General features: G+C 46.7%; 1 protein-coding gene across 5 annotated transcripts in view; it reads right to left on the reverse strand.

Moving 5' to 3' along the window:
• The window catches only part of SPON1 (spondin 1), a 258,574-nt gene extending 233,423 nt beyond the window's left edge, over positions 1-25,151 (reverse strand). For 4 of the 5 annotated variants that reach the window (XR_007461763.1, XR_007461762.1, XR_007461764.1 and 1 more), the window contains exons 1-2: positions 24,640-25,151; positions 5,039-5,145 (exon numbers count right to left, since the gene is read on the reverse strand). Coding sequence is in view for 2 of the 5 variants with exons in the window: in XM_049649556.1 (XP_049505513.1) it covers positions 5,039-5,145; positions 24,640-24,877 (345 nt within the window). In the remaining 3 variants the exon portion in view is untranslated. The remainder of the gene's footprint in view (positions 1-5,038; positions 5,146-24,639) is intronic. The other variant, XM_049649533.1, reaches the window with a different exon arrangement.
• Between the last annotated feature and the right edge of the window lie 325 nt (positions 25,152-25,476).

Below are 25,476 nucleotides of genomic sequence, written 5' to 3' on the forward strand. Positions count from 1 at the left end.
GATTAGTGGGTTACTTTTGTGCAGGCAGTCCATCCCCTGCATTCCTTGTCACTTTCAATTACCCATAAGTACACCCAACTCGCTCATCAAAGAGAGATTCCCCTGTCTCTCCCTTCTGGCAGCCAGAGACAGATTCCCCAGTCTGTGCCCAGGCTGCTTTGCTGGAAGCAGATGGGCAGCCCCACCCCCTTCTTCTTGGGTCTGGCCACGTGGTGAGAGCATAACCCCGTACCCTGCGGCCCCATTCCCTCCCCCACTGAGTCTAAAGGGGCATTAAAATTCACACTTGTTTGTACCTGGTGAGTCTGTATTCTCTGCGTAAGGGCTCACTCATGCAGAAGCAGAACCACGCATCCTCCGAGTCACTTTCAGAACGAAGAATGTAATCTTTAACCAGATCGAAACAGTATCAGAATTTTGTTGTTGTTAGGGTCTCGAGATTGTTGTATCTGGAGCGAAGGTGTCAACGAAGAAGTGCTTCTACAGATGTGTTAATCACTAAGTATGTGTTTTGAAAATCACCGTGGCGTTTGTAGCTTCTGGACACCTGCTCGGGTTCCAATGGATGACTTTCTACTACGCCTACCGGCAGCAGAGGTAATTTTTAAGGTGCAGCTGCACGGAGGACACTGTACTCCGGGAGGGCAGAGCCGTGCCTGTTTTTGTCACCGTCGTTACCCCAGTGCCTGGCATATAGGAGACACTGCGTGAATGCCCACGAATAAGCGAGTGACTCCAAAGATGACGGCTTTGGTGGAGAGAGAAGACTTGTAGGCTGCCGTGGGAGAGGCAAGTACAGAGACCACAGGGAAGCAGGAGAGACAAGATGGCATGCGCCGTGCAAGGGGAACCCAGGTAGAGTGTGCATTTAATGTGCAAGGGCAGGGCGGGGGCGGGGAGATGAAGTGTGAGAAAATCACCGGCATGGCGTTTGTCCCTTCCCCCATGTACATGTTGGATTACTTTGGTCAATTCACTTAGCACCTTGGAGACTCAGTTCTACCCTCTGGAAAATGGTGGTAACAATACTGACCTCACAGGGTTGCTATGAGAATTAAGTAAGATAATGCATATAAAGCCCTTGGCACAGAGACTACCACCATAAAAAAGTCATAGTAGACCCTCATATTTTCACTTAACACGTACACGTTGAGAGGCAGTGCAGAGCGTGGTGGGGAGTAGGGATCTGGGGCCAGACTGCCTGAGTTTGAATCCCAGCTTTATCACTTAGAGCTGAGCGGTCTGAAGAAAGTTACTTAATTGCTCTGTGCCACAATTCCCTCATCTGTGAAAGACAGGGTAACAGTGCTAGCTCATCGTGATCAGTTAATAAATGTAAACCACTTAGAATGGTTCCTGGCACACAGGCATTACTATTATCTGCGAGGCATTTTTTGTGTTTGTTTCTCAATTTGATTCCTCAAGGGCTGGTGGAAGCGATAGGATATATGGCAGCAGACAGATACGTTGATGTGATGATGGAGGAGTTCGTGTTGGATGGGCTGGATCTGTGCTTCATTTCAACATCGGCTCTCAAACTCGAGCAGACACGGGATTCATCCTGAGCACTTGTTAAAACACAGGTCGCGGCCTGTGAGTGCCTCATTCAGTAGGGCTGGGTGGGACCCGAGATTTTTTATTTCTAACAAGTTCCCCCAGTGGTGCTGATGCTGCTGGTCCAGAGACCACACTCGGAGAATCACTGCGATGCAACATGAAAGCATGTGCAAAGCTCCAAGAGAAGGAAGAAGGAGAGATGCATAAAGAGACAGGAGTTCTGAAAAGGACTGAGTAACAGATACGAGTAGAAAGAATAATTCGCTCATTTATTCATTCAGCAGACATTTACTCACTGCCCACTGTGAGCAGGGCCCTGTATTCACCGATCAGCTGAAAGGACCAAGATTTAGCTGAGTAGAAACGACAGTGCGTTGGGAAGGACTATCAGTTTATTGAATTAAAACAGAATAGCCTTGGGGCTCCTGGGTGGCTCAGTCGGTTAAGCGTCTGACTTCGGCTCAGGTCACGATCTTGCGGTCCGTGAGTTCGAGCCCCGCGTCGGGCTCTGGGCTGATGGCTCAGAGCCTGGAGCCTGCTTCTGATTCTGTGTCTTCCTCTCTCTCTGACCCTCCCCCGTTCATGCTCTGTCTCTCTCTGTCTCAAAAATAAATAAACTTAAAAAAAAATTTTAAAAAAACAGAATAGCCTTTAAAGAAAGCAGCCACATCCTCATCAGGCCTAACTCCACATCGTGTCCCCATTAGGTCTAACTCAGGCATCCTTTGTGTGTGTGTGGCGGTGGGGGGTGGGGGGGGAGAATATACATAAAATTTACCATTCTAACCATTTTTAAGTATATAGTTCACTGGCTATAAGTACACTCTATATTTTTGTGCAGCCATCACTCACCATCTATCTCCAGAATTGTTTTCATCTTCCCAAACCCAAACTCTCTGTTCGTCAAGAATTCCTTACTCCCTTCTCCCCTGTAGCCCCTGGCAACTACCATTCGACTTTCTGTTTCTCTGGATTTGACTATTCTAGGTCCTCACATAAGTGGAATCATACAGTATTTTGTCCTTTTTTGTGACTAGTTTATTTCACTTAGCACAATGTCTTCAAGGTTCATCTACGTTACATATAGCATGTGTCAGAATGTCCTTCCTTTTCAAGAATTAATATTGCACTGTATGTATACATCACATTTGTTTAGCCAAATCATCCATCAGGAGATGTTTGGGTTGTTTCTACATTTGGCTGTTGTGAATAGTGCTGCTATGAACACGGCTGTACAAATACCTATTTGAATCCCTGGTTTCAACTGTTTTGAGTATATATTTCTAAGCACCATTTTGATGTTTATTTATTTTTGAGAGAGACAGAGATAGAGCTTGAGCGGGGTAGGAGCAGAGAGAGAGGGAGACACAGAGTTGGAAGCAGGCTCCAGTCTCCGAGCTGTCAGCACAGAGCCCTATGTGGGGCTCGAACCCACGGACGGTGAGATCATGACCTGAGCCGAAGTCAGACGCCCAACCGACTGAGCCACCCAAGCGCCCCTCTAAGCACCATTTTAAAGCAGATACATTTTGTTCGGGTGACAATTAAGGTCACTCTTCCCCCATCCCACCCTCTACCTTTTCCCCTCTTAGAACTTTACCCCTCCTGACACTCAGGTACCCAGATCTCTCATCTGAATCTGATAAATCATCCACACCTCCAGGTAAATTAGCACAACAAGGACCAGGGGAATTTACTTCAATGCTTTACGGGCTGAACGCATGCATGAATCTTCCTTTCCCTATCATGACAACCTTACTGATACACTGTCCAAATACACTTGTGCCAGGAGATTATTAGGTACTATTCAGATACGAAACAATTTAGTCTCTGGAATCAGACATCTGGTAGAGGAACCTGAGCTTACTATTTACTAGGTGTTTACGCAAATGATTCAATCTTCCTAGTTTCAATTTCCTGATCCATAAAATAGGGATACTAGTTTCTATCCATTTGGCTGTTTGGAGAATTAAAGTAAGTACACCAATTAAATTAAGATGAGATAAACCAAAACAAGACAAAGAACTAAACCTAATAGCTGGCACATGGTAAGAACCCAGAAAATGCTGGGCATCCTTGGTATTATAACTGGGTGACTCCTTCAGATATATGCCAAGAAGGTTCCTGCCACCTAGGTACACAGAAGAACATCACAATGAGCATGGAATTAACAGCCCTACTAGGCCAGAGACCCAGAATACAAAACAATGGACATTTTTTAAAACACAGGATTCAATGGGGCACCTGAGTGGCTCCGTCAATGAAGTGTCTGACTTTGGCTCTGGTCATGATTGGGCCCTGCATCAGGCTCTTTGCTGACAGCTCAGAGCCTGGAGCCTGCTTCAGATTCTGTGTCTCCCTCTCTCTCTGCCCTTCCCCTGCTTGTATTCTGTCTCTCTCTCTCAAAAATAAACAAACATTAAAAAATTTTTTTCTGTTTAACACAGGATTCAAAATGACAACCTGGCTACAAAGGATTAAAAGATGTCTTTAGATGGGGGAGATATTTTGGGGCAGGGCCCTCTGTGGAGCCCACAACTTACACTAGGATTCCCCAACAGTCAGCTATGGGTGTTAAGTATTTTTCTTGAGCTCTTTTTTTTTTTTCTGAGTTTGCAAACGTCAGATAAAAATGCATTCTAGAACAATGGAAATTTGAGATGAGAAATGGTTGCGGCAAATTTGGCCAGGCCTCCTCCTAGGATGGCCCCAGTCCTTCTGGGACATGTTCTGACGACTGGATGGCCTTTTTCTAAACCTCTGAAAGGGGATGATGTTCCCGCCACTTCCCTTGGAAGAATATTCCACGGTGAAATATGACTCACTGTCAGGGCCCTTGCCTTTGAGATTCTCTTTCTTCTCTTGACCCACTTTCGTCTGGCCGTGCCCTTTTGTACAAAGTCAAACGCAGCCTCCCCTGGAGAAGGTTGTTCTGTGAGGACTGACATTTAAAGACCATTACCACCTCTCACACTCAGCCCTGTTCATTTAGCCAAGCAAAGCATGTTTAATTCTTTTAATCTCCTCTCATAAATCAATCTCTTCGTTCCCTTAATAGTCCTTCGCCTATGCTTTGAATTCCTTCCAGTCTGGCCATCCTAAGCTCTTGTTCCATTTATACTTGAGACTTGCCAGTCAATCACAAATGGCTCTCGGGAAAAACAGCCAGGCCCGCCAGGGCTCTAAGTGCTCTCACTGTGCTGGGCTGTCTGCAGTCCCCCAGGCACTGGGAGTCCAGAGAAGATCCCTTTCTGGTAGCCAATCCCGAAGGCCTGGAAGCAAGCTTGAGACATTTGCCACCTACACCATTATGGGTCCTTCAATCCTGGCCCATCTGATCCAAGGTCAAGGGAACTTCCCGAGAAGCTACCTCAGACACCTGTACCTCTACTGTCACTCAAGCTCCTCAGTATGTCCTTCTTTCCCCTAGCTTTTACCCACAAGGGCACGAGGGCAACAGAGGAGCCCAGAGGAGTCTTACCTGGAAGGTCCCAGCATGGTCTTCTTCCTTATCACCCTCTCTGTTCTCTTTGAGGGCAATTAATGTGAATCCTCTGAAGTAGGACGGTGGGGCAGCTGAAAGGGTTACTGTGGAGAGAGGAGAAAGCAGATCATAAGCACAGGAATCAGCTGGCTTCCATCTGACAAATGAATGTTGGTGAATTCTTCATCAACAAGCCAGACCTGTGGGTTGGAGGGGCAGCAGACAGTGGAAAAGCCTCATTCCTTTGAGTAGTGAACTTTTGCTCTCCACCCCGTTCCTCCTTACATTTCACAACCTGCAAAATGCCTGAACTATGATCTCAGTTGGGCCTCCTTGAACCAACAAAGGCTTTGGTGCACTCTCTCTCCCAGTAGCCACAATTTGAAAAAGATAGTCCCTGGTCAGGGGCACCTGGGTGGCTCAGTCAGTTAAGTTTCTGACTTCAGCCCAGGTCATGATCTCACGGTTTGTGAGTTTGAGCCCTGGTTCAGGCTCTGTACTGACAGCACAGAGCCTGGAGCCTGCTTCAGATCCTCTGCTCCCTCTCTCTCTGCTGTTCCACTGCTTGCACTCTCTCTCACTCTCAAAAATAAATAAACATTAAAAAAAAAAAAAAAGAAATCCCTGGTCAGCAACCTCAATCTTGACAGTTATCTAATGTTACACTTCCAAAAGAAATCTAGCCGCTCACAGCCCAAACTCCCTTACAAAGTCCTTTGGGGCAGAGAATGCTGTGTGTTTTCCAAAATATACTTCCTATTTCTTGTAAGCGCTCAGCTAGACCACTTTCCCAGCCTCCCTTGCAGTTAGGTCTGTTTGCGTTCTGCCAAGGGAAAGCACGGATGGACGTGATGCATGCCACTTTCTGCTTGGCCCGCACAAACTTTCCACAGGATCTTCCAGTCTCCCTCTCCCACCTATGCCTGCAGAATGCAGCGGATCCAACAGAAGATCCAACAGAAGGTGTCCTGGGAGAAGATGGTGGAGTCGCAAGATAGAAGAAACCAGGGTTTCTGAATAGCTACACAGAGAATCACCCACTGACCAGAAACATCCATCTTGTACTTTGTCTGAACTGGAAATAAACTTATATTGTGGGGGATTGTTTGTTACAGCAGCTGGAGTTCTATGAATCCACATCATGCTCTTCCTTCTCACATCTACCCAGATAACTTCGTTTTCATTGAATCTAGCTCAAGGGCCTTCTCAGCAATGATGGTCACCCCTCCCTTTGTATCCCTAGCACCTGGCACAGAGCCTGATGTCTAATAGATGCTCAATTCAAGTTTCTTGAAATTTATATAAATTGGGATTGGAATTACTGTCTGGATTAAAGTGCTAAGATTCTGGCCTTTAAACACAGAGTTATAGACTCTTAGAGCCTTAAGCTGTTTCAAGAACCCTCCATTCCAGCCTTCTAATTTCACAGACAGGAAACAAAGACACAGAGAGGTCAACAGACACCCCAAGGCAGTAAGAGCACCCACAAGGCAGACTTAGGGCCAGACTCCTTTTCCCCAGTTTAGCATTCCACCCATGGTTGCATATATGGAGTATATCTGAGTATGGATATTCTACAAATGTTAGGTTTTAAAATTTTAAAAATCAACTTAACATATACCATTTATGTGATTCTGAAAAGCAACCCCCTGTCAGGGAGGGGCATTCTAGTCTTCTGCTTTCAGTCCTAAAAATAAAGGACCCTCAAATTCCAAAAATTAAAACACCTTTCTTGGACCATGCACCAGCAGCCCATTAGCCCCAACACAACGACATCTCAGGAAAGAATTCTGAGAACCAAAGATTGCAAATCTCATGCTATAATTGGTCAGTTCATCCCACAAAAGTAAAAGAGCATTCTGATTGGCTACTGATGTCTATCGAAAGGTCAGACAGACCTTCTTAGTAAGGAAGAAAGGGTGAGAGAAAAAGCACAGTACAATAGAGTAAGAAAAGTAGGGTGCTCACCAGTGGCAAGCAGAAAATGATGATTATGATGTCAGAAGAAAGAGCTGAGATCTCTGAGGGACAGACAGACAGCCCTAAAGCAGTCTGAGGGTGTCTAGAGTGGGGTGGGAAATGAACAAACAAAACCAAACAGAAACAGACTCACAGGTACAGAGAACAATTTGGTCGTTGTCAGAGGGGAGGGGAGTCGGGGAATGGGTGAAATAGGGGAAGAAGAGGACAAGTTTACAAAATTCCAGCTATAAAATAAACAAAGACATGGGAATGCAATGTACAGCATAGGGAATATAGTTAATAATATTGTAAAAACTTCATATGGTGACAGTAGCTATATTTATCATGGTGATTGCTTTGTAATGCAGAGAAATGGTGACTCACTATGTTGTGCACCTGAAACTAATATAATATTGTATGTCAACCATGCTGAAATTAAAAGCACCTATAGGTGGGCATAATAACAGCACTCACCTCAAAGTATCAGTGTGAAGCATAAACGAATTAACACACAGAAAGTTATTAACAGCATGCCTGGAATATACTAGGCACTTAATAAATATTAGCCCTTATTGCCAGTGATGAGATTATCACATTGCATTTTGTGGATAAGTGTTCGTCTACCTATTCATTAAGTCCTTCAAAAGCAAGAGCCACATCTGAGCTCAGCACAGTGATTAGCAGAGAGTTGATAACACAATTAAGTTTACCGAACTGTGTTCATGGACTGGTAAACTCTATATTATAAAGATGTCAGTTCTTCTCAAATTGATTTATAAATGTAGTGCAGTTAGATTAAATTCCCATTGTGTTTTTTGTGATACGGACAAGTTGATTCTGAAACATACATGAAAATGCAAAGCACCAAGAATGTCCAAGGCAATCTGAAGAAAGAAGTGAAAAGTTGGAGGGCTTGTACTACTAGATACCCAGACTTAACGGAGCTACAGAAATTCAGCCGGGCTACTATAGCAAGGAAAGAAAAAGAGGCCAGTTGAACTGTTTGGGGTCCAGAAAAAGTTCCACAAGTCTATGGAAACTTGCTGTATGATTAAGGATCTCCTGCAGAGCAGTCAGGGGGAAAAGATAATACCTTCAGTAAATGGTATGAGGACCACTGGGTAACTATATAGAAACAGGTGAATCTTGACCTTGCACATCATATGCAGAATAAACTTCACATAGACGATAGAGCTAACTGTGAAGAATAAAACAGCAAAGATTTTAGACGTGAGCCTAGGATAAAATATGAATGATCTTGGAATCAGAAAGATTTTTTTAAGCAGACATAAAAAAGAAAATAAAAACAGTGACGATAAAAGAGAAGATACATAAATGGGCTGATGTAAAAATTTTGCCCAACAAAAGACATCATCAGGAAGAAGTACGGCACAGTGTGGAAGAAGATATTTGCGACGCATATCACCATCAGTTGACTTTAATCCAAAATATATAAAAACTTTTTCAGATCAAGAAAAGAAAGACAACCCAATAGAGAAAAATAGGCACAACACATGAACTAATGCTTCGTAAAAGAAGGTGCCCAAATGGCCAAAAAGCATATGAAAAGACACTCAACCTCATTAGTGAACAGGAAAATAAAAATTAAATCCACAATAAATTACTACCGCATTTCCACCAGATTGACTAAATGTAAAAGGATTAACAGTATCAAATGTTAACTGGAACTTTCACACACCGTTGAACCGAAAATAAGCAATTTTCACTGGAAAACTCTTTGGCGGTATTTACTGAAGCCGAACATATACAGACCCTATGATCCAGTGATGTCACTCCTAAATCAACAGGAATGCATACATATGTGTACCAAGTAACATCTATCAGGTTATAGTAACATTGTATTAGCACCCAAATGGAAACTCAGTGTCAATCATCAGTAGAATGGATATGTAAACTGTGACATATACGTATAATTGAATGCCCTGTAGTAATGAAAACGAACGAATTACTGCTACATACAACAAAAGGATAAATCTTGGGGCACCTGGATGGCTCAGTCGGTTAAGCGTCCAACTTCGGCTCAGGTCACGATCTCACGGCTCGCGAGTTCAAGCCCCGCGTCGAGCTCTGTGCTAATGGCTCAGAGCCTGGAGCCTGCTTTGGATTCTGTGTCTCCTTCTCTCACTCTCATTCTGTGTCTCCCCTGCTCTCACTCTGTCTCGGTTTCTGTCTCTCCCTCAAAAATAAATAAATAAATATTTTTTAAAAAAAAACAAAGGAATAAATCTCATAAATATAATCTTGAATGAAAGAAGACATATAAAATAATACAAAGGCTATGATTACATTTATATATTTGTGTGAAATCCAAAAACATACAAAGTAGGGGCACCTGGATGGCTCCGTCGGTTGAGCATCCAACTCTTGATTTTGGCTCAGGTCATGAAGCCAGGGTCATGGGATCGAGCCCGGCATCAGGCTCCTCACTGAGCATGGAGTCTGCTTGGGAGTCTCTCTCTCACCCGCTGCCCCTCTCCCCTACTCATGCTCAGTTTCTCTCTAAAATAAAAAAAAAAAATTTTTTTAAGTAATCTACGATGCCAGAGGTCAGGGCAGTGGTTACACGCGTGGCAAAGTGGAGTGAGAAGTGATTTGCAGGTGGCACAAAGAATGCCTCTGGAGTGCTGATCATGGTCTGTTTCTTGATCTCAGGCCCACTGCATGAGCATGTTCAATGTGTAGTAATTCACTAAGCAGTCCAATTTGTGAACTTTTCCATATGTAAGTTATATTCTGGTACAAATGTTATTCAGTGATGTTTCTGAATGATAAATATGCCCCTTTCTGTACATCTGTGCATTACACTTAAAGGGCTCATCATAAACTTGGTTTCCCAGAAACCAAGGAATGATGCATTCCTATAGGTTAAAAAAAAACAAAACAAATCTAAGGTTTTCCTCTACCTCATTGTATATAACACACAGGACGGAGGCTCTGGAGGCTGAACTCAGAGTGGGGTTTCAACCTGAAATTATCACTGGTGATGACGGTATTCCACAGTACAAGCTGAAGGAAGACAGGAGATCCCATCCCTCCAAGGACCCATTAATGCGACCCTCTCCTGAAAGGCACAAATGTGCAGTATGTTCTGAGTTCCAGTAATGACTGAAGATGACTGCTTGGCAATAAATAATAGAATCTTCTCTCTAATGACTCCTCCCTAGTGCCTCCCAAGAGAGGCCATTAAGAGACCCAAGAAATGCAAGGAAAATGCTGATGAAGGTTTAGGAAAAAAAAAAAAAGTCCATTCAGAGCCATCCTGTGAGCACATACAGGGAACTGGTTAAGAGCAAAGATTTTGGATTAGAACCCTAGAGCTATCATTTATTAATTACATGACCTCTGGCAAGTTATTTCACCTCCCTGTTCCCTCATTTTTAAAAGAAGCTAATGATACTGCCTTTCTTATAGGAATGTGGAGGGGATTAAATAAACATCTATCACAGCGCCTGGTACATAAAGGATTCAAGAGCTGTAAAGGATGCCGATGGCCACTGGCACTGGGGATGTTGGAGCTGAAGAAGATGATGATGAAAATGATAAAGACCAGGATGTTCAGCAGGCCGATCAACCGGCAACGGGTTTCCAAAAGCTGGTCCTCAAGGACAATGACTGAACCTCCAAAGAAAAACGCTAGCAGGTGCCAGTAAAGGACCCCTGAGAGGGCTGCAAGGAAATAAAGGTCTTTGGGGATGATCCTCACAGGGTCAGGGTATGGGGAGCTCTGGGTAAGCCCTTATCGTGAACAGAGCCTTCCTTTTTCTGAATGCCTCTCACCCAATTTTAATTACACACTTATTTGTGAGTTATATGTTAAATGCTGGTCTCCCCTAATAACCTGGAAGCTCCGTGAGAGCAGAGACCAAGTCTGTCTTAAGCTGCACGGTCTTTTTAGCATTGAGCGTGCCTTTTCACTCACAATAAATGCTCAATAAACGCTCGTTGAGTGTTTGTCCCCTTGGTCCCTCCTTCAAAGTTTCCTCCTCCAAAGCTACCATGTGTAGTATTCAGCCCCTCATCCCTTTGTTACTAAGCACTTTGTGCCTGCCCAGTGCTATGCACCTGGAGACAAAAAAAAAAAAAAAAAAGATACGACCTCTCCCTCTAGGAGCATTCAGTCTAAGAGCTGGGAGGAAAAGACCCATCAGCGGATATTTTTTATAACATACGATGGGTGTTATGGATGTGTGGATAATTTGCTCTGGGATGCCAGAGGAGGGAGCATCTGGGTCTAACGTGGGAGTCAGTCAGAGGGGGCTTCAAGGAGGAGGTGGCATTTGAACTCCAAGTGGAGTGAGGAATAAGAGTTTGTCAAGTGGACAAGAGACTAACAGCACTCCAGGTACAGGGAAAGGCATGATGAGACAGTCTTGGCCTTGGAAACCAGAACTATTTCTGTATTTCATAAATTGCAAGCTGGAAGGGACAGGGTGATAAGAGGTCAGGGGAAGAAGGTAGGGGATAGACACTTAAAAGCCTTCAAAGCCTTGCTAAAAAGGGTGGATACCTCTCTGGAGGTGACGAGGGGCCCCTAAAGGGTTTGAGTTAGGGAATGTCATATTCAGATTTATGTTTTAGGAAGAGCAGGCTGGAAGTTGTATGATTATTGAATTACAGCCTTTCCCTGAAAACCCGTGGCAAGGGCCTCCTGGTCTGCCTTGCTGATATGAGGACTGATGTTTCACCCTCCAGCCTAGCCTTAACTTGCTACCTAAGGTTGAGTTCTCCTCATCCTTGGGTACACTTGCCATCTGAAAATCCCAACCCCCAAACAGCTTTCTGGGTCCTTCAAGTGTCAGTGTGTCAACCATTTAACATGAACTCTGGGTTTCAGATTCCCTGGCCCTAACCTCAGTGAAAAGATCCTGAGCCAGATCCCAGCTCTCTCCACCTGCTAAATGGCACTGAGATGCCCCAGTGTTCATGCCCCACACATCAACTACAGGGAACTTTAACTTCTGCCTTAACTTGCAACCTGGGGTTACAAAGACTGCTGGAGCAGTACACAAGCCACAGCGGTCCCCTCCCTGCTGTGCAGGACTTTCAGAACACGGGAAGATTCGATGCACATGCTTCACTTAGAAATTGGCACGGCACACCTGGGTGCCTCAGTCAGTTAAGCGTCTGACTCTTGATTTCAGCTCATGATCTCGCAGTTGGTGAGTTCAAGCCCCGCATTGGCTCAGTGCTGATAGCCTGCTTGGGTTTCTTTCTTCCTCGCTCCCTGCCCCTCCTCCACTTGTACTCTGTCTCTCTTTCTCTCTCTCTCAAAAAAAATCCATTAATGATAATAAAAAAAGAAATTGTCACAATTGAGCCCACCCAGCCAGGATGAGGCAGAAGGAGATGGTATTGATGGGTTGGCAGATGGGAAGGCAGGGCTAAAAGTCTAAAACAAGTGTGATGGTGGGCTTGGCCCACTCTGTTTCCCTGGATGGTCTTCTGTAGCTAGTGCTCCAGAATTCCCAGGCAGAGGTGAAACAAGTCCCATTCCAAATTAAATATCACACATATCTAAAAGTGAAAACTGGATGTAGCTAACAGATCTGGGTTCGAATCTCTCCTGTTTACTATGTGTAACCTTTGGCAAGTTACTTAACCTCTCGAGGTCTCAGTTTCTAATCTCCTGTAAAATGACGGTCTTGGTACTTATCTCATTGTTATTATGACAACAAATGAATTAATATTCATAATAATAAGTGTACATATATGTTTGTTAAATTAATAGGATACATTCAAAATAAATCATTCTCCTCCATAAAATAGGGATCATCATTATCATCTCATGGGTTTGTTATAAGGATTAAAGGTGGGAATGTATATGAAGCACAATGCAACAGCCCAATGGAAGTTCATTCTTTCCCACATATGCTACCTCTTCATGGGATGGCTGGGAGCCAGATGCATGGGTCCTGAGCTGACCATTATGCGGATGGGAAGAGGGATGGGTGGGAAGGAAGCTCCTGGAGACTTGGCGATGTGTCAGCCAAGACAATGTAGCTGGGGGTATGGGTGAGGGCAGGAAGCACGGAGGGACATACACTCTCCAGGAGCCCCACTTCTTATCCTACTCAGACAATGGGATCTCTGGGGCTGGCGACAATAGCACCCCCTCTCCCTCCTGAAACATAATGTCACAGAAGTGACTGTGGCCCAAATTTAGTCTCCAAACCCCATTCCCCTGCGTCTGTGACCCAAGATGGGCCAATCAGAATCCTCCCCCAGGGTTTTTCCAGTTTGGAATTAATGGGACCAGGGCTTTTCTTTTAGTTACAGGACTAACTGAAAGATTTTTCATGGAAGGTTCTTGGCAGCTATAGTCCTTGTTATTTGGAGAAAGTTTATCTGTAGTAAGAAAAATGAGGACAACACACAGAAACACAGCCAAGAGATACGGGATGGAAAAAGTGACACAGACAAGGTAGAAGGGAGAGATGGAAGGGAGAGATGGAAGGGAGAGATGGAAAGGAGAGAGGGAGGAGAGAACCCTTTTGGGTCCCTAGATCCATTTATACCTGAAGCCAGACCCGCCCCTAGACTTTCCAAATATGAGACTCAGTAATTCTCTTTCTGCTTTAGTTAACTTGACTTTGTTCCTGTCATGTTCTGTGGAAAGAGTCTTTACTAACTTTGAAACAAAGAAAGAAAATAATTCTGCCTAAACTATACAATTCATTAGCAGGCTAGGGAAATGATATTTGTGGCTTAACTGAGGTGGTTGACGAGGAAGGTGGCAGTTGATACTAAAATGCCACTGAGATGACAGCAAACCAGTTGACTTTGAAAGTATTGAACTAGATGTCAACTTCAGGGAAAGACTCAAGGGATGTCAAGGGAGCCCCTTGCTCAACATTCTTATCAACTTTGATAAAGATTTCTAAGACTGCTTATCAGAATTGTAGATAATCCAAAATGAGATTACATGGATAAGTCACTCAGTGACAGAATCCAGATCCACGAGTGGCTGACAGCTACAGGGATGGACCCAAACATTCTGGATTACGTCTGAGGAAGACCAAGACCAAGACCAAGTTAGGAGGAATCACGTGAAATCTTACATTCAAAGACCAGTCACACCAGTTGAGGGAGAGGAGGGAAGCAAGCCTTCCCAGCGGCTCACAGGAATTTTTGCTGGCTGCAAGCTCAGCGTGATCCCAGAGCGCTGCGAAAATAGCAAACACAAGACCTGGCAAGTTTAACACAAACACAGCCCTCAGGACAAGGGAGATAATCATCCCCCATGTTCTATCCCTATCAGAGCACATCTGGGGTACAAAGTGCAAGGGGACAAGAAACAGCATCCTATAACGAATGGCTGAAGAAATGGGGCATTTTGGCCAGAAGTCATAGTTTCTATTTCTTCACAAACACCTCAATGGCTGACATATGGCCAAGGGGAGACCTCATTTGCTCGACTCCAAAGAACAGAACCTGGACCGATGAGCGGAAGTTACATGGAAGGGGCATGTTGGCAAGAGAAAAGTACAACCAGGTCAACCATGGCTCAGGCTCTGCCAGCTTTGAGCATCACCTAAAGGAAGCTCACGATTCTTCTCTCTCCAACGCTTCACTGCCCAGACAGGGGGAGGCTGCTGTCACTCCAACTTTGGGGACATCCTACTGGCCACTGTACTCGGGTACAGGATAGGCAGTGATGTGACCAGGTGCTAATGTATGTGGAGCACAGGAGGCTGGGGTGGAGCGAGGAGAGGTTGTGATGGGGAAACGTGGGCATAGAAAAGTGACCATCTTTTGGCCGCCTTCTCTCTGTGTCTCCTCATCTTGTTTTATTTTTTATTCTTATTTTTTTTCATAATGTGTTTTTTATTTATTTTTATTTTTTTAATTTATGAGATTATTGTCAAATTGGTTTCCATACAACACCCAGTGCTCATCCCAAAAGATGCCCTCTTCAGTGCCCATCACCTCCCCACCCCTCCCTCCCACCCCCCATCAACCCTCAGTTTGTTCTCAGTTTTTAACAGTCTCTTATGCTTTGGCTCTCTCCCACTCTAACCTCTTTTTTTTTTCCTTCCCCTCCCCCATGGGTTTCTGTTAAGTTTCTCAGGATCCACATAAGAGTGAAAACATATGGTATCTGTCTTTCTCTGTATGGTTTATTCCACTTAGCATCACGCTCTCCAGTTCCATCCACGTTGCTACAAAGGGCCATATTTCTTTCTCATTGCCACGTAGTACTCCATTGTGTATATAAAGCACAATTTCTTTATCCATTCATCTGTTGATGGACATTTAGGCTCTTTCCATAATTTGGCTATTTTTGAGAGTGCTGCTATAAACATTGGGGTACAAGTGCCCCTATGCATCAGTACTCCTGTATCCCTTGGGTAAATTCCTAGCAGTGCTATTGCTGGGTCATAGGGTAGGTCTATTTTTAATTTTCTGAGGAACCTCCACACTGCTTTCCAGAGCGGCTGCACCAATTTGCATTCCCACCAACAGTGCAAGAGGGTTCCCGTTTCTCCACATCCTCTCCAGCATCTACAGTCTCCCGATTTGTTCATTTTGGCCACTCTGACTGGCGTAAGGTGATATCTGAGTGTGGTTTTGATTTGTATTTCCCTGTCCTCATCTTGTTTTAAAAGAAAAAAAAAAAGAGAGAGAGAGAGATTATAGATTTCTGGAATCCAGCTCTTTGTTGGGGGTGGGTCCAGTGAAGCTGCGGTTAGTTTGTTTGTTTTACACTTTCCAAGTGATTCTGAAGCATAGCTAGGTTTGGACGCCACACAAATGACCCCACGAAGTGCTGATTCCAGGGAAAGTCACTTAATAATTGGTGTCGAAGTTTGATTGATCAATAATCCTCTCTGCTCTCTTCTCCATTCAATCAAAGCCAGTGTCTGAAGCTGGGAGCCCCTTCCCTTTGCCCTTTTGCCGATTGTCCTGCTCTTCACCTCTGAACCATCAATGACCCAGCTTTTCACCATGCTGATCTCCTTCCTCTCAATAGTCTTTTTTTTTTTTTTTAAATGTTTTTACTTATTTTTGAGACAGAGAGACAAAGCATGAGCAGGGGAGGGGCAGAGAGAGAGGGAGACACAGAATCCGAAGCAGGCTCCAGGCTCTGAGCTGTCAGCACAGAGCCTGACGCGGGGCTTGAACTCATGGAGTGGGAGATCATGACCTGAAGTCGGACGCTCAACCGCTCAACCGACTGAGCCACCCAGGTGCCCCTCAATAGTCTTTACCTGGGACCAGCCATCTGCCTGCCCTCAACCTCCAGCCAATGCCCCCAGGGCACTGGGCATCTCTTCTCTCTGCTGCCTCCACCTGGAGCTCCTTGCCGTTGGTCCCCATCCCTGGTCTCACTTCTCTGGCTGAGAGAGAACACTTTCTCTTGCTTCCATCTAGCTCTCTTAGCAGATCTCACACCAGGATTCTTCACTTTTTTTTTTTCAACAAATAAAGATTTAGTGCCTGTCATGTCCACAAACTGTTCTGGGTGCTAGAAATAAATGGCAAACAAGAAAGGACACAGTGCTTGCTCTCATGAAGCTTATATTCTAGCTTGAGGAGGCAGATGATAAACAAGATAATTTCAGAGAGTGATTAAGGGCTATGATGAAAATGAAATCAGGCAAAAGAAATGGGAAACATAAATTGGTGGTCAGAGAAGCCTATTTAAAGGGATAAAATCTGAGCTGAAACTTAAAAGACAAGGAGTGAGCCACATAAGGCTGAGCATTCTAGTCATGGAGAAGAGCATGTACAAAGGCCCTGGGGTGGGAATGAGTGAAAATCCAAAGAGTAGTGTTGCAGCTATGAGGTGAAGGAGGAGAAAGAACAGGAAGAAAAGAAAATGAAGAAGGATGAGGAGAAGGAGAAGGAAAAGAGAAGAGGGGGAGGGGAAGACGAGGAGGAGGAGGAGGAGGAGGAGGAGGATTATAAGAGCTTCCTCTAGCTCTTAGAATTACCGTCCCATTTTTATGGCCTGCTCCGAGTTTGCCCACCTTCCCACACTCCTATTCCCCCCACATGGTGCTTTGTGCCTGGAGTCTTTCCCTGCCCTTCTGCTGCCTCACAAAGTCCGCGAGGCATATTTGCAAATGTCCAGGCCACAATAGGAGATAGGGTTTGAGTTATTTCCCATGGGTCTTCTGGGCCTCAGCTAATCCACAGAGGTGCGTAGGCCCCTGTTTAAGTTTCCCTGAACCTTTCATGGCAGTTTTGAATATTCCATGCAAGTTAGAAGCTTTGTCTATGTAGAGCTCACAAGGACTTCTTGGCGATGTCACGGAATTCCTTACCTGCCCATCCCAGCCTCATCTCTAGCCCAGCCAAGACACCCTGTAGACATGGGAAATTTATACCAGCAAGAGCTGACCGGCCACACAGGAGGCTTCATGTGACATGGTGAGCTCCCTGACACGTAGGTGTTCCAGCAGATGTGCCTATGGTATAATCACGCACAACTGCACACTGTCAGAAGAAAACTAGAGGAAATGATACCTTCGATAATTCAGGCCACTTGCCACCCCATTCAATACATGCATGTGCCTGAGCGTGCATGGGAGGGGACTCATTCCCTCACTCCATCACAGTGAGTATTTTGTACCTGTCATGTCAGGGGTTAAGGACCAGCAAACCACTTGTTTTACCTGTTACTTGATTGAGGGGACACTGGTCTCTTCCAATGCGGGAGGGGAAAATGGAAGTCCTGGACTTATTAAGAAATGTCAGTGTGCTTCTATTCCTCATTAACAGAACTGTCTGGAAGGAGACATGAATGAGGCTACATTGAATCCAGTACCCATGTTCCTACTGACATACAATTTGAAAGGATTTTTAAGGAATAATATTTTTGGCATCATTTTATTTTTAATTTCTTTAAATGTTTATTTATTTTTGAGAGAGAGAGAGAGAGACAGAGCATGAGCATGAGTGGGGGAGGGGCATAGAGAGAGAGGGAGACACAGAATCCAAAGCAGGATCCAGGCTCCGAGCTGTCAGCACAGAGCCCAACGCAGGGCTCAAACTCACAAATATGAGATCGTGACCTGAGCCGAAGTCGGACGCTCAACCAACTGAGCCACCCAGGCACCCCAAGGAATAATTTTGGCTTATATGATTTTTTGCTTTCCATGGTGCCTCTTGAATCTAACCCTCAAATAAGATGGGGCTCCAGTCTACTCAAATTGTCTCATTTTCTTTCAGAATATATATCCCTGTGAGCTTTTCTTTTTCTTCTCTTTTAATTTCTTTTCCCTCCCCCTCCTCCTTCTTCCTTCTTCCTGCAACTCCCTTTCTTCTTCCTTCTTCTTCCTCCCTCTACTCCTCCTCCTCCTTCTTCTCTCTCTTGTTTTCTGTTTTATCCACTTCCTCCTTATTCCTTTCTTTCCTTAGAGCTTCCACCTTTATTGAGGGAGAGGGTGAGATAGAACAGGTCACTCTGACATACTGGCCCTTTTTTCTCCTCTCAATATGAAACCTATCAATACCACACACACACACACACACACACACACACACACACACACACACCCTAACACTCCTTCCATCCTGACTCATTTAGCAAGTATATAAACTTTACATGCTGTTGGGAAGACCATCTAGATACATTTTACTGGATGAGAGGACATGAAATGCTGTGCTTTTAGATGACTATGCATTAAAACATGTGGCAGAGATAGCTAATTGTCCCTTTAAATCCATTTTCACCTTCATTCTTTTGGGGAAAAAAAATCCTTTCCCCAAGTTTTAGCTGGGCGTGTGGCTGTCTAGCTAAATGTTTTATTTCCCAGGCTCCCTTGCCGCTAGGTGTGGTCAAGTATCTAAATCCTCACCAGTGGAGTGTGTTTGGCAGTGCTGGGTGCAATTCTGGGTCACATCATTCAAAAGAAAGCTGCTTGCCCTCTACTTCCTTTCCCCCCCTGCACACTGACTGAAACTCACACGTGTTGGCAGTGAGCTGGCTGTAACGGCTCTGATGAGAACACCCTACAACAGTACTGTCCAGTGAAAATAAGCTCCCGGCAGGTGAAATTCACTGTATTTGTTAACAAGTATCCAGTAGGAATAAATGTAAAACAAGTAAAATTAATTTTAACAACATATTTTACTTAAGCTAATATATATAATTACCACTTCAATATGGAATCAATGTCAAAAAAATTATTGAGGGGAACCTGGGTGGCTCAGTCGGTTGAGCGACTGGCTCTTGATTTCGGCTCAGGTCCTGGTCTCAGGGTTCATGGGATCGAGCCCCGTGTCAGGCTCTGCACTGACAGCGTGGAACCTGCTTGGGATTCTCTCTCTCCCTCTCTTTCGGCCCCTCCCCGCCCCCCTCAAAATAAATAAATAAATAAATAAACACTTAAAAAATTATTGAGAAGTCTCTTTTTCTTCCATCCTTATCTCTCAACCACTGGTGTGTGTCTTACACTCACGGCACATCTCAATTCGGACCAGCCACATTTCAGGTGCTGTAACTCCAGGCTGTCTATGGGACAGCAGAGCACTGGCAGATTACAGGGCAACACAGCAGAAGGAATCTGGGTTCCTGGTTGACCCCGTGGAGCAAAGCTGGCCATCATCTAGGACTTCCCATTTACCTCTTATTTTCAAAAAACTGTATTTTGGGGTCTCTGTGAGACATGAGCTTCACCTATATCTTCAGTAATATAACATGGTAAGAGGTTTTCCTCCCCCACAGAAGTTAATTTAACATTGACCTGCATCTGACATTCTGTATGACAAGCAAATGGAGAGCAATAGTGAAAAGTTCTTGACATGCCAGCCCATGTATGTGAACTTATCAGCAATTACATCCTGCTGTTCCAGCTGAGTCAGCAGTGTGTATGGAGGAGCACCCAAATTTTAAACCCTGAAAAATCCCTATTTGATATGCTTTCATTTTTTTGTATGTTTTGATTTTTTTTTTTTTTTGCATTTCATGAAACTCAAAGCAGTAAGCAATCTCTTTTAATTTTCATTATCAATTTGAACTACATACTTATTAAAAGGGGGCCAAGTTTAAAAAATAAAGTTATATAATAAAAAAGAGGAGAATGATACAAGAAAAGAAAAGTGGGAGGGACGACTTATAGTTAATTACACTATCAGCAGCAGCACTGAATTTTTAAAAACTCCACTAGATTAGACATAGTTTATTTAAAATACCTTATCCAGTTTAAAATTCTCCAATTCTACACAGGTACTTTATGAACATCTAATTTTGTAGGCCTGGTCGTATAAGTTTGTGTGTAAGAATAAAACAACAATCAAATTAGGGTTTTTTTTCCTATCCAATTTGTTTCTGTTTTCCCACAAACAAAAGGAACTGGCTAAAGATTGACAAGGTTGTTCATGTTCTAAATTAGTTCTCTAGTTTATGAGGAAATGCAATCCCAAAGTCTATAAAAAGGAAAAAAAGCAAATGTAAATAAGGAGCCATTGCTTTAGACTTTGTGTCCCAAGATATGTCAGTTATTGTCTTGATTTGTTGTTGCTGTTTTCCTTCAGTGAAGATTCACCATCCAGAATGCCGAGGGAAGCCATAGTTAATTCATTTTATTCCCTGTTCATTTTCGTGTGTCAATACAGGAGACCGGTTAAGGGAACAGATTTAGGAGTCAGACATCCCTTAGTCTGTATCCTGACTCCAATGATTACCAGCTGTGTGGTCATGGGCAAGTTATTAAACCTCTCTGAGACTTGGTCTTCTCATCTGTAAAATAAGAATCATAATAAACTGCCTCAAAATACTGGAAAGAATAAGTGAGATGAGTAGGAAGTATTTAACACCATGTCTCATCCAGTGTTTCTGCCAAGTATTTTTCTATTTCCAAAATAATCATCTTATAACGTGTATTTTTTTTAAGCACCTACTCTATGACAGCTTTTCTTTAACATAGATTATTCCTGACTCTCACAGCAACACTGTAAGGGGTGGGGGGAGCACTCTCATTTCACAGCTGGAGAAATTCTAGCTCAGAGAGGTGAAGTGGCCTGCCTACGGTCACACAGCGAATATATGACTGAACAGAGGTCAAACATCAAAGCCTGTGCCCTTTCTGCCAGACTGAGGTGGGGCTCTCTGGGACACACAGTCCTGTGGCATTGTGCACCCCAGAGTGGGACAAAGAACGAGAAGGCCAAGCAGCTTTGGAGGTCTCCAAACCTCACAGTTTAGAATAAATCCCCCAATTATGCTTGAAGTTGGACAAGCTTTTGAAATCTCGACTGGACATTCTTTTCCCATCAAGTTCCTTGAAATTTCCCTTTAAAGAGCATCTAGGAAAAGCCACTCTCATTAGCCAGGGTCTGGCTTTATTTTCCTAATAAACAGATCTTTAGTCAGACAAAAGGGCCTCTTTTATTTTCAATCAATTCTTCAACATTTCAGCTGATTTTCTTCTATTTGGCTTGAAATTGTGATCTGGGAATGGCTGGTCCTGCAAATTGTCGTCCTATCAGGGAAGCCCCTTGAGGATCCTCAACTTGTTATTTTTAATCACTGTAATCTCCTTGTCAAAGGAGGCCATGGTCAGAAACAGAGCAGGCCTTTCAGAGCTTTTCTAAAGCACAGTTATTGCCAAGGGAGGGGGGACGGGGGAAGAGGGAGGGAGGGGAGAGAGAAGCGGTGGGAGAGAGAAGGAAGTCCATATAGCACTAGCAACTTGGAAAAAGCTGAATAATAATCTCAATGGGATCCTGGCTGTTGAGAAGAAAGCCCGTGTGTGTGTGTGTGTGTGTGTGTGTGTGTGTGTGTGTGTATTAACAGCGACCATTATAATCCAGTGTAGAACATCTAAAGGAGATACTGGGGTGGGGGACATAGAGAGCAGAAGCTATTCAGGGATGAACTGGAATTGTGGGGATAAAGATTCCAGGCAGGAAAACAAGCCATTGATTCCAAGGCTTGTGAGGGGGCCTCAAGAAAAAAATAAAAAAAGCAAGCAGAACACCAGGGGAATGTTAACTTCCACGGCCCTAAGTCAATACCCTGAACAGAATGCATTAGATTTACCTTTAACATGATTATTCTAAGAGAGTATAAGCCAACAGAAAATGTCACAAACTAGGCCAGCGCCCTCTTCCTAACTTTGAGTGGCGGAACCAGGTTTGCTAATCTCAGGGTATTTACTCAGAAGGCCGGGAGCACGGTTTCCGTAATATCTTCCTTCCATGATCTCTTAGCCACCAGAAAGGAGAAATGGGGATTGCCGGCCAACAGCCTGAGTGGGGGTGTCACAGTCTGAAAGTCTAATGTGTAGGCTGGAACCACCTGTAGGGTAAAAGTCTAGAGCTCTCTCTCTCCCCTAGTCTCGGTTCTCACCTACTGGCCATGGACACTCTGGAAGCAGGAGCCTCTGTGTTCTGGTGAATACCAGGTGCCCCTCCTCCCCAGTGCTGGGGTACCTGCAGCCAGTGCTCAGGCCATCAGGGAGGATTTGTATGGGAAGAAAGGGCTGGTAGGACACTTGGTGTGGCCCCAGACTTGCCCAAATCATCTAAAAATATCTTCTTGGGCTCACAGTAAGAACAATCTTAGGTGAGGCTCCCAGTATGGAGAAATCATTCACTCACTCATTCCATTGAGTCACGAGGACTCAGCCACCATTCACTAGTAGACTGAATTAGAGTTCTGAGAACACCACTTTTAAACACACACACACACACACACACACACACACACCCCAAAAACAAATGACTAGGCAGGCACATCCCTCCGTTATCAAACCAATAAGGGCCTCATATCCAACTCAAACTAACACGTATTGGGGACCTCAGGCACACTCCTCTTTGTCAACTCACGTATTCGCTACAACCACCACAGAGGTTGGACAAACAGCTACTTACACCGCTGGGAAATAAGCTCAGAGAAATGAAAGGACTTGCACAAGGTCACACAGCTACTAAAACCAAGCCCATCTTACTCTAAAGCCGCCTCCGTCCCTGCCACGTGGAGCTTGGGCTGTTTCCCCAGGGAACCCGGATCCTCGGTTTTGGTGAGGCCTCCCTCAAGAGACCAAGAGGGTTCCGCCCGCCTTCCTCCGGTCCACGGAGAGGACGGGCTGTTCCCAGCCCCTCAGAAAGGCTGTGGCCACACCCGCAGCCCCTCCACCCCGCCCGCTCCCTCCCTCCCGGCCTGGGCCGGGGGTTCCTTCCCCGCGCGGTACCGAGGGTCCCGCGGGCCGGTGCGCGGGGGTCAGAGGGGCTCCTCGCCACGCGCTGAGCGCCGCCACGTGCGGGGGGCGCCGGGGAGCCAGGTGGACAAAGTCGGGGACACGATCCCGGGGAACCGCGAGAAGCGTTCTGAGATGGGTAGCCCCTGCTTACGGTGGCCTGCGTGGCCCTGGCGCCCGCTGACAGTGGCCCAAACTTTCTCCAGTGTTCTCCAACCGCTTCCTCCCGCAGCCTCTGGGAACCCGGAAGGCGGGGATGCAAGGGCGGCGGCTGCGGGCCCACCAGCTGCCCCCCAAGACCCTCTCTTCCCTGCTAGGCACCAGAGCTGACTTACGGAGGCGCGGGGGAACACGCACCCCGCCACTCCCCGCCAGTGGGAGCCCAGGTGAGACCCGGCGGGCTTCCTTCCCTGCCCTAGGTCCTGTCTCCCAACTGGAGAACGGCAGCTTCTGCGCCGGGAAACGATGTCTGGGGAGACGATCCGCCGCGGAGAGAGGCGGTGGGCCGTGGGGATGGAGTCAGGGGTCTTCAGGTCTGCGCGGGTCGCGCGGCGCTCCTGCCCAGGAGGCGCTCACCTGCCGGGACATTCCCTCCCCGCACTCCCTAAAGCCAGCGCTCCGCGGAGGAGCGTAGGCGCGACATTCCCGCGGCGTGGAGCCTCGGGGTGGCTGGAGCAAGGGTCCCCGGCCTCCAGGGAGCAGGCCTCGGGAATGTGAGCTTCCCTTTCCGACTTCACCGGGTTTCGCTTCCCTCTCCGAACCCACCCACAGCTCCTCGGAGGCCCGTTCCATTGGGAGCCTGTCCTAAAAATCCACACTCTTCTCCCCCGCCTGGGACCATCGGAGAATAATTTGGAGTTCTTTCCGGGGGCCCTTACGAAAGCTTCAGACTCTTCCTCCCCTCCTCCCCGTGCCCCACGACCAGTCAAGGGAGAAGTCCCTTTTCCTGAAGGCATTTGTCCAAGGAAGCTGCAGTGACCACCCCGCCTGGGGCCCGTCTGGGAGAAGCTGGTATCCTCCCCTTCAGGGATGGGAGAGGGGAAAGCCAGTTCCCCACCTTGCCTGGGATCCGACTGGGAGACACCAGGCTTCCCTCCGCTCCAGCGGCGGATCTGGAGGAAGGCGGGTTTTCACTGCTCTCCCGGAGCGGGCCGGGGGAGAAGCCAGGTTCCCTCCCAGCCAGGCTGGCGTGGCGCGTCGCTCAGCTGCAGCCCACGCCCGGGAACCGCGCGTCGGAGATGGGGCTGCCCAGCCTGGCTACGACCCCCGCGACGGCCCCGGACGCTGGCCCGGGAGCGGCGCGGAGCTCGCGGCGAGAGGGGCTGAGGGCAGCCAGGACACAGGGCCCTCGCCGGGCTGTGCCGGCACCGTGCGCCCCGGGACCGTGCGCCCTCCTCCGGCACCGCGCGGTCGGCGCCCTTCCGGGGGCCGGGTCCCGCGCCCCTAGCTCCACGCCGGGCCACTTACCACGGTAGCTGATTCCCGGCTTGTAGAAGTCGGGGTCGCCCTCCACGCGGAGGCTGAACTCGGTGTAGCCCTCGCGCCGCGTTCCCTGGGCGCGCAGGATGCGGCTGCAGTAGCCCTCCGACTTGGGCACTTTGTCCAGGGTCTCGTCGGAGAAGGCCAGCGCCGCGGCCAGGGGCAGTGCCAGGGCCAGCAGCGCTGGACTCCGGCTCAGCCTCAGGGGCGCCGGGGACAGCCTCATCCTCGCGGGCGTCCAACTTTGTGCCGCTGCCGCCGGCCCTCGCCACGCGACTCCTGCCCGAAGGGGTCCCCGTGGAAGCGAGACCAGGCGGAGCCCGGGCGGGGAGCGGGAGCTGGGAGCCGGCGCTGGCGACAGAGAGACCGTGCGGGTTTCGGCTTGGCGGCTGCCGAGCTGCGCCGCGCTGAGCTGAGCTGAGCGAGCAGAGCCGCGCGAGGAAGGGAGGGCGGCGGCGGAGGGGGAGGAGGGCGGGCTGATTTTGCCCAGATCCCCGAGCGCAGCGCTGTTTTGTTTCCGAGCTGGCGATTAGCGGCGCGGCGGTGTTGATTTTGCGACGCTAGATTCCCAGGGTCTGGCGAGGATATCATAAGGCACAGGGACACTGCGGGATCTGTCCCGCCACCAAGAAGGCTGCTGCCCCAACCCCAGCTACACCTTTGCACCCTGCGGAGTAGAGGGCTCCCAGGAGAGAAAGACTGGAAACTAACTTTTGTTGCGCACCTACTTTGTGCCTACCAATATGCTGGGTGTCTGGCTCACGGTATCTGCTCATCTGCTACGCTCTCCCTGCACACGACAAACGTGACAGCAATTTCACTCAT

This window comes from Panthera uncia, chromosome D1 (genome assembly GCF_023721935.1).
Source record: "Panthera uncia isolate 11264 chromosome D1, Puncia_PCG_1.0, whole genome shotgun sequence".
NCBI classification, from domain to species: domain Eukaryota; kingdom Metazoa; phylum Chordata; class Mammalia; order Carnivora; family Felidae; genus Panthera; species Panthera uncia.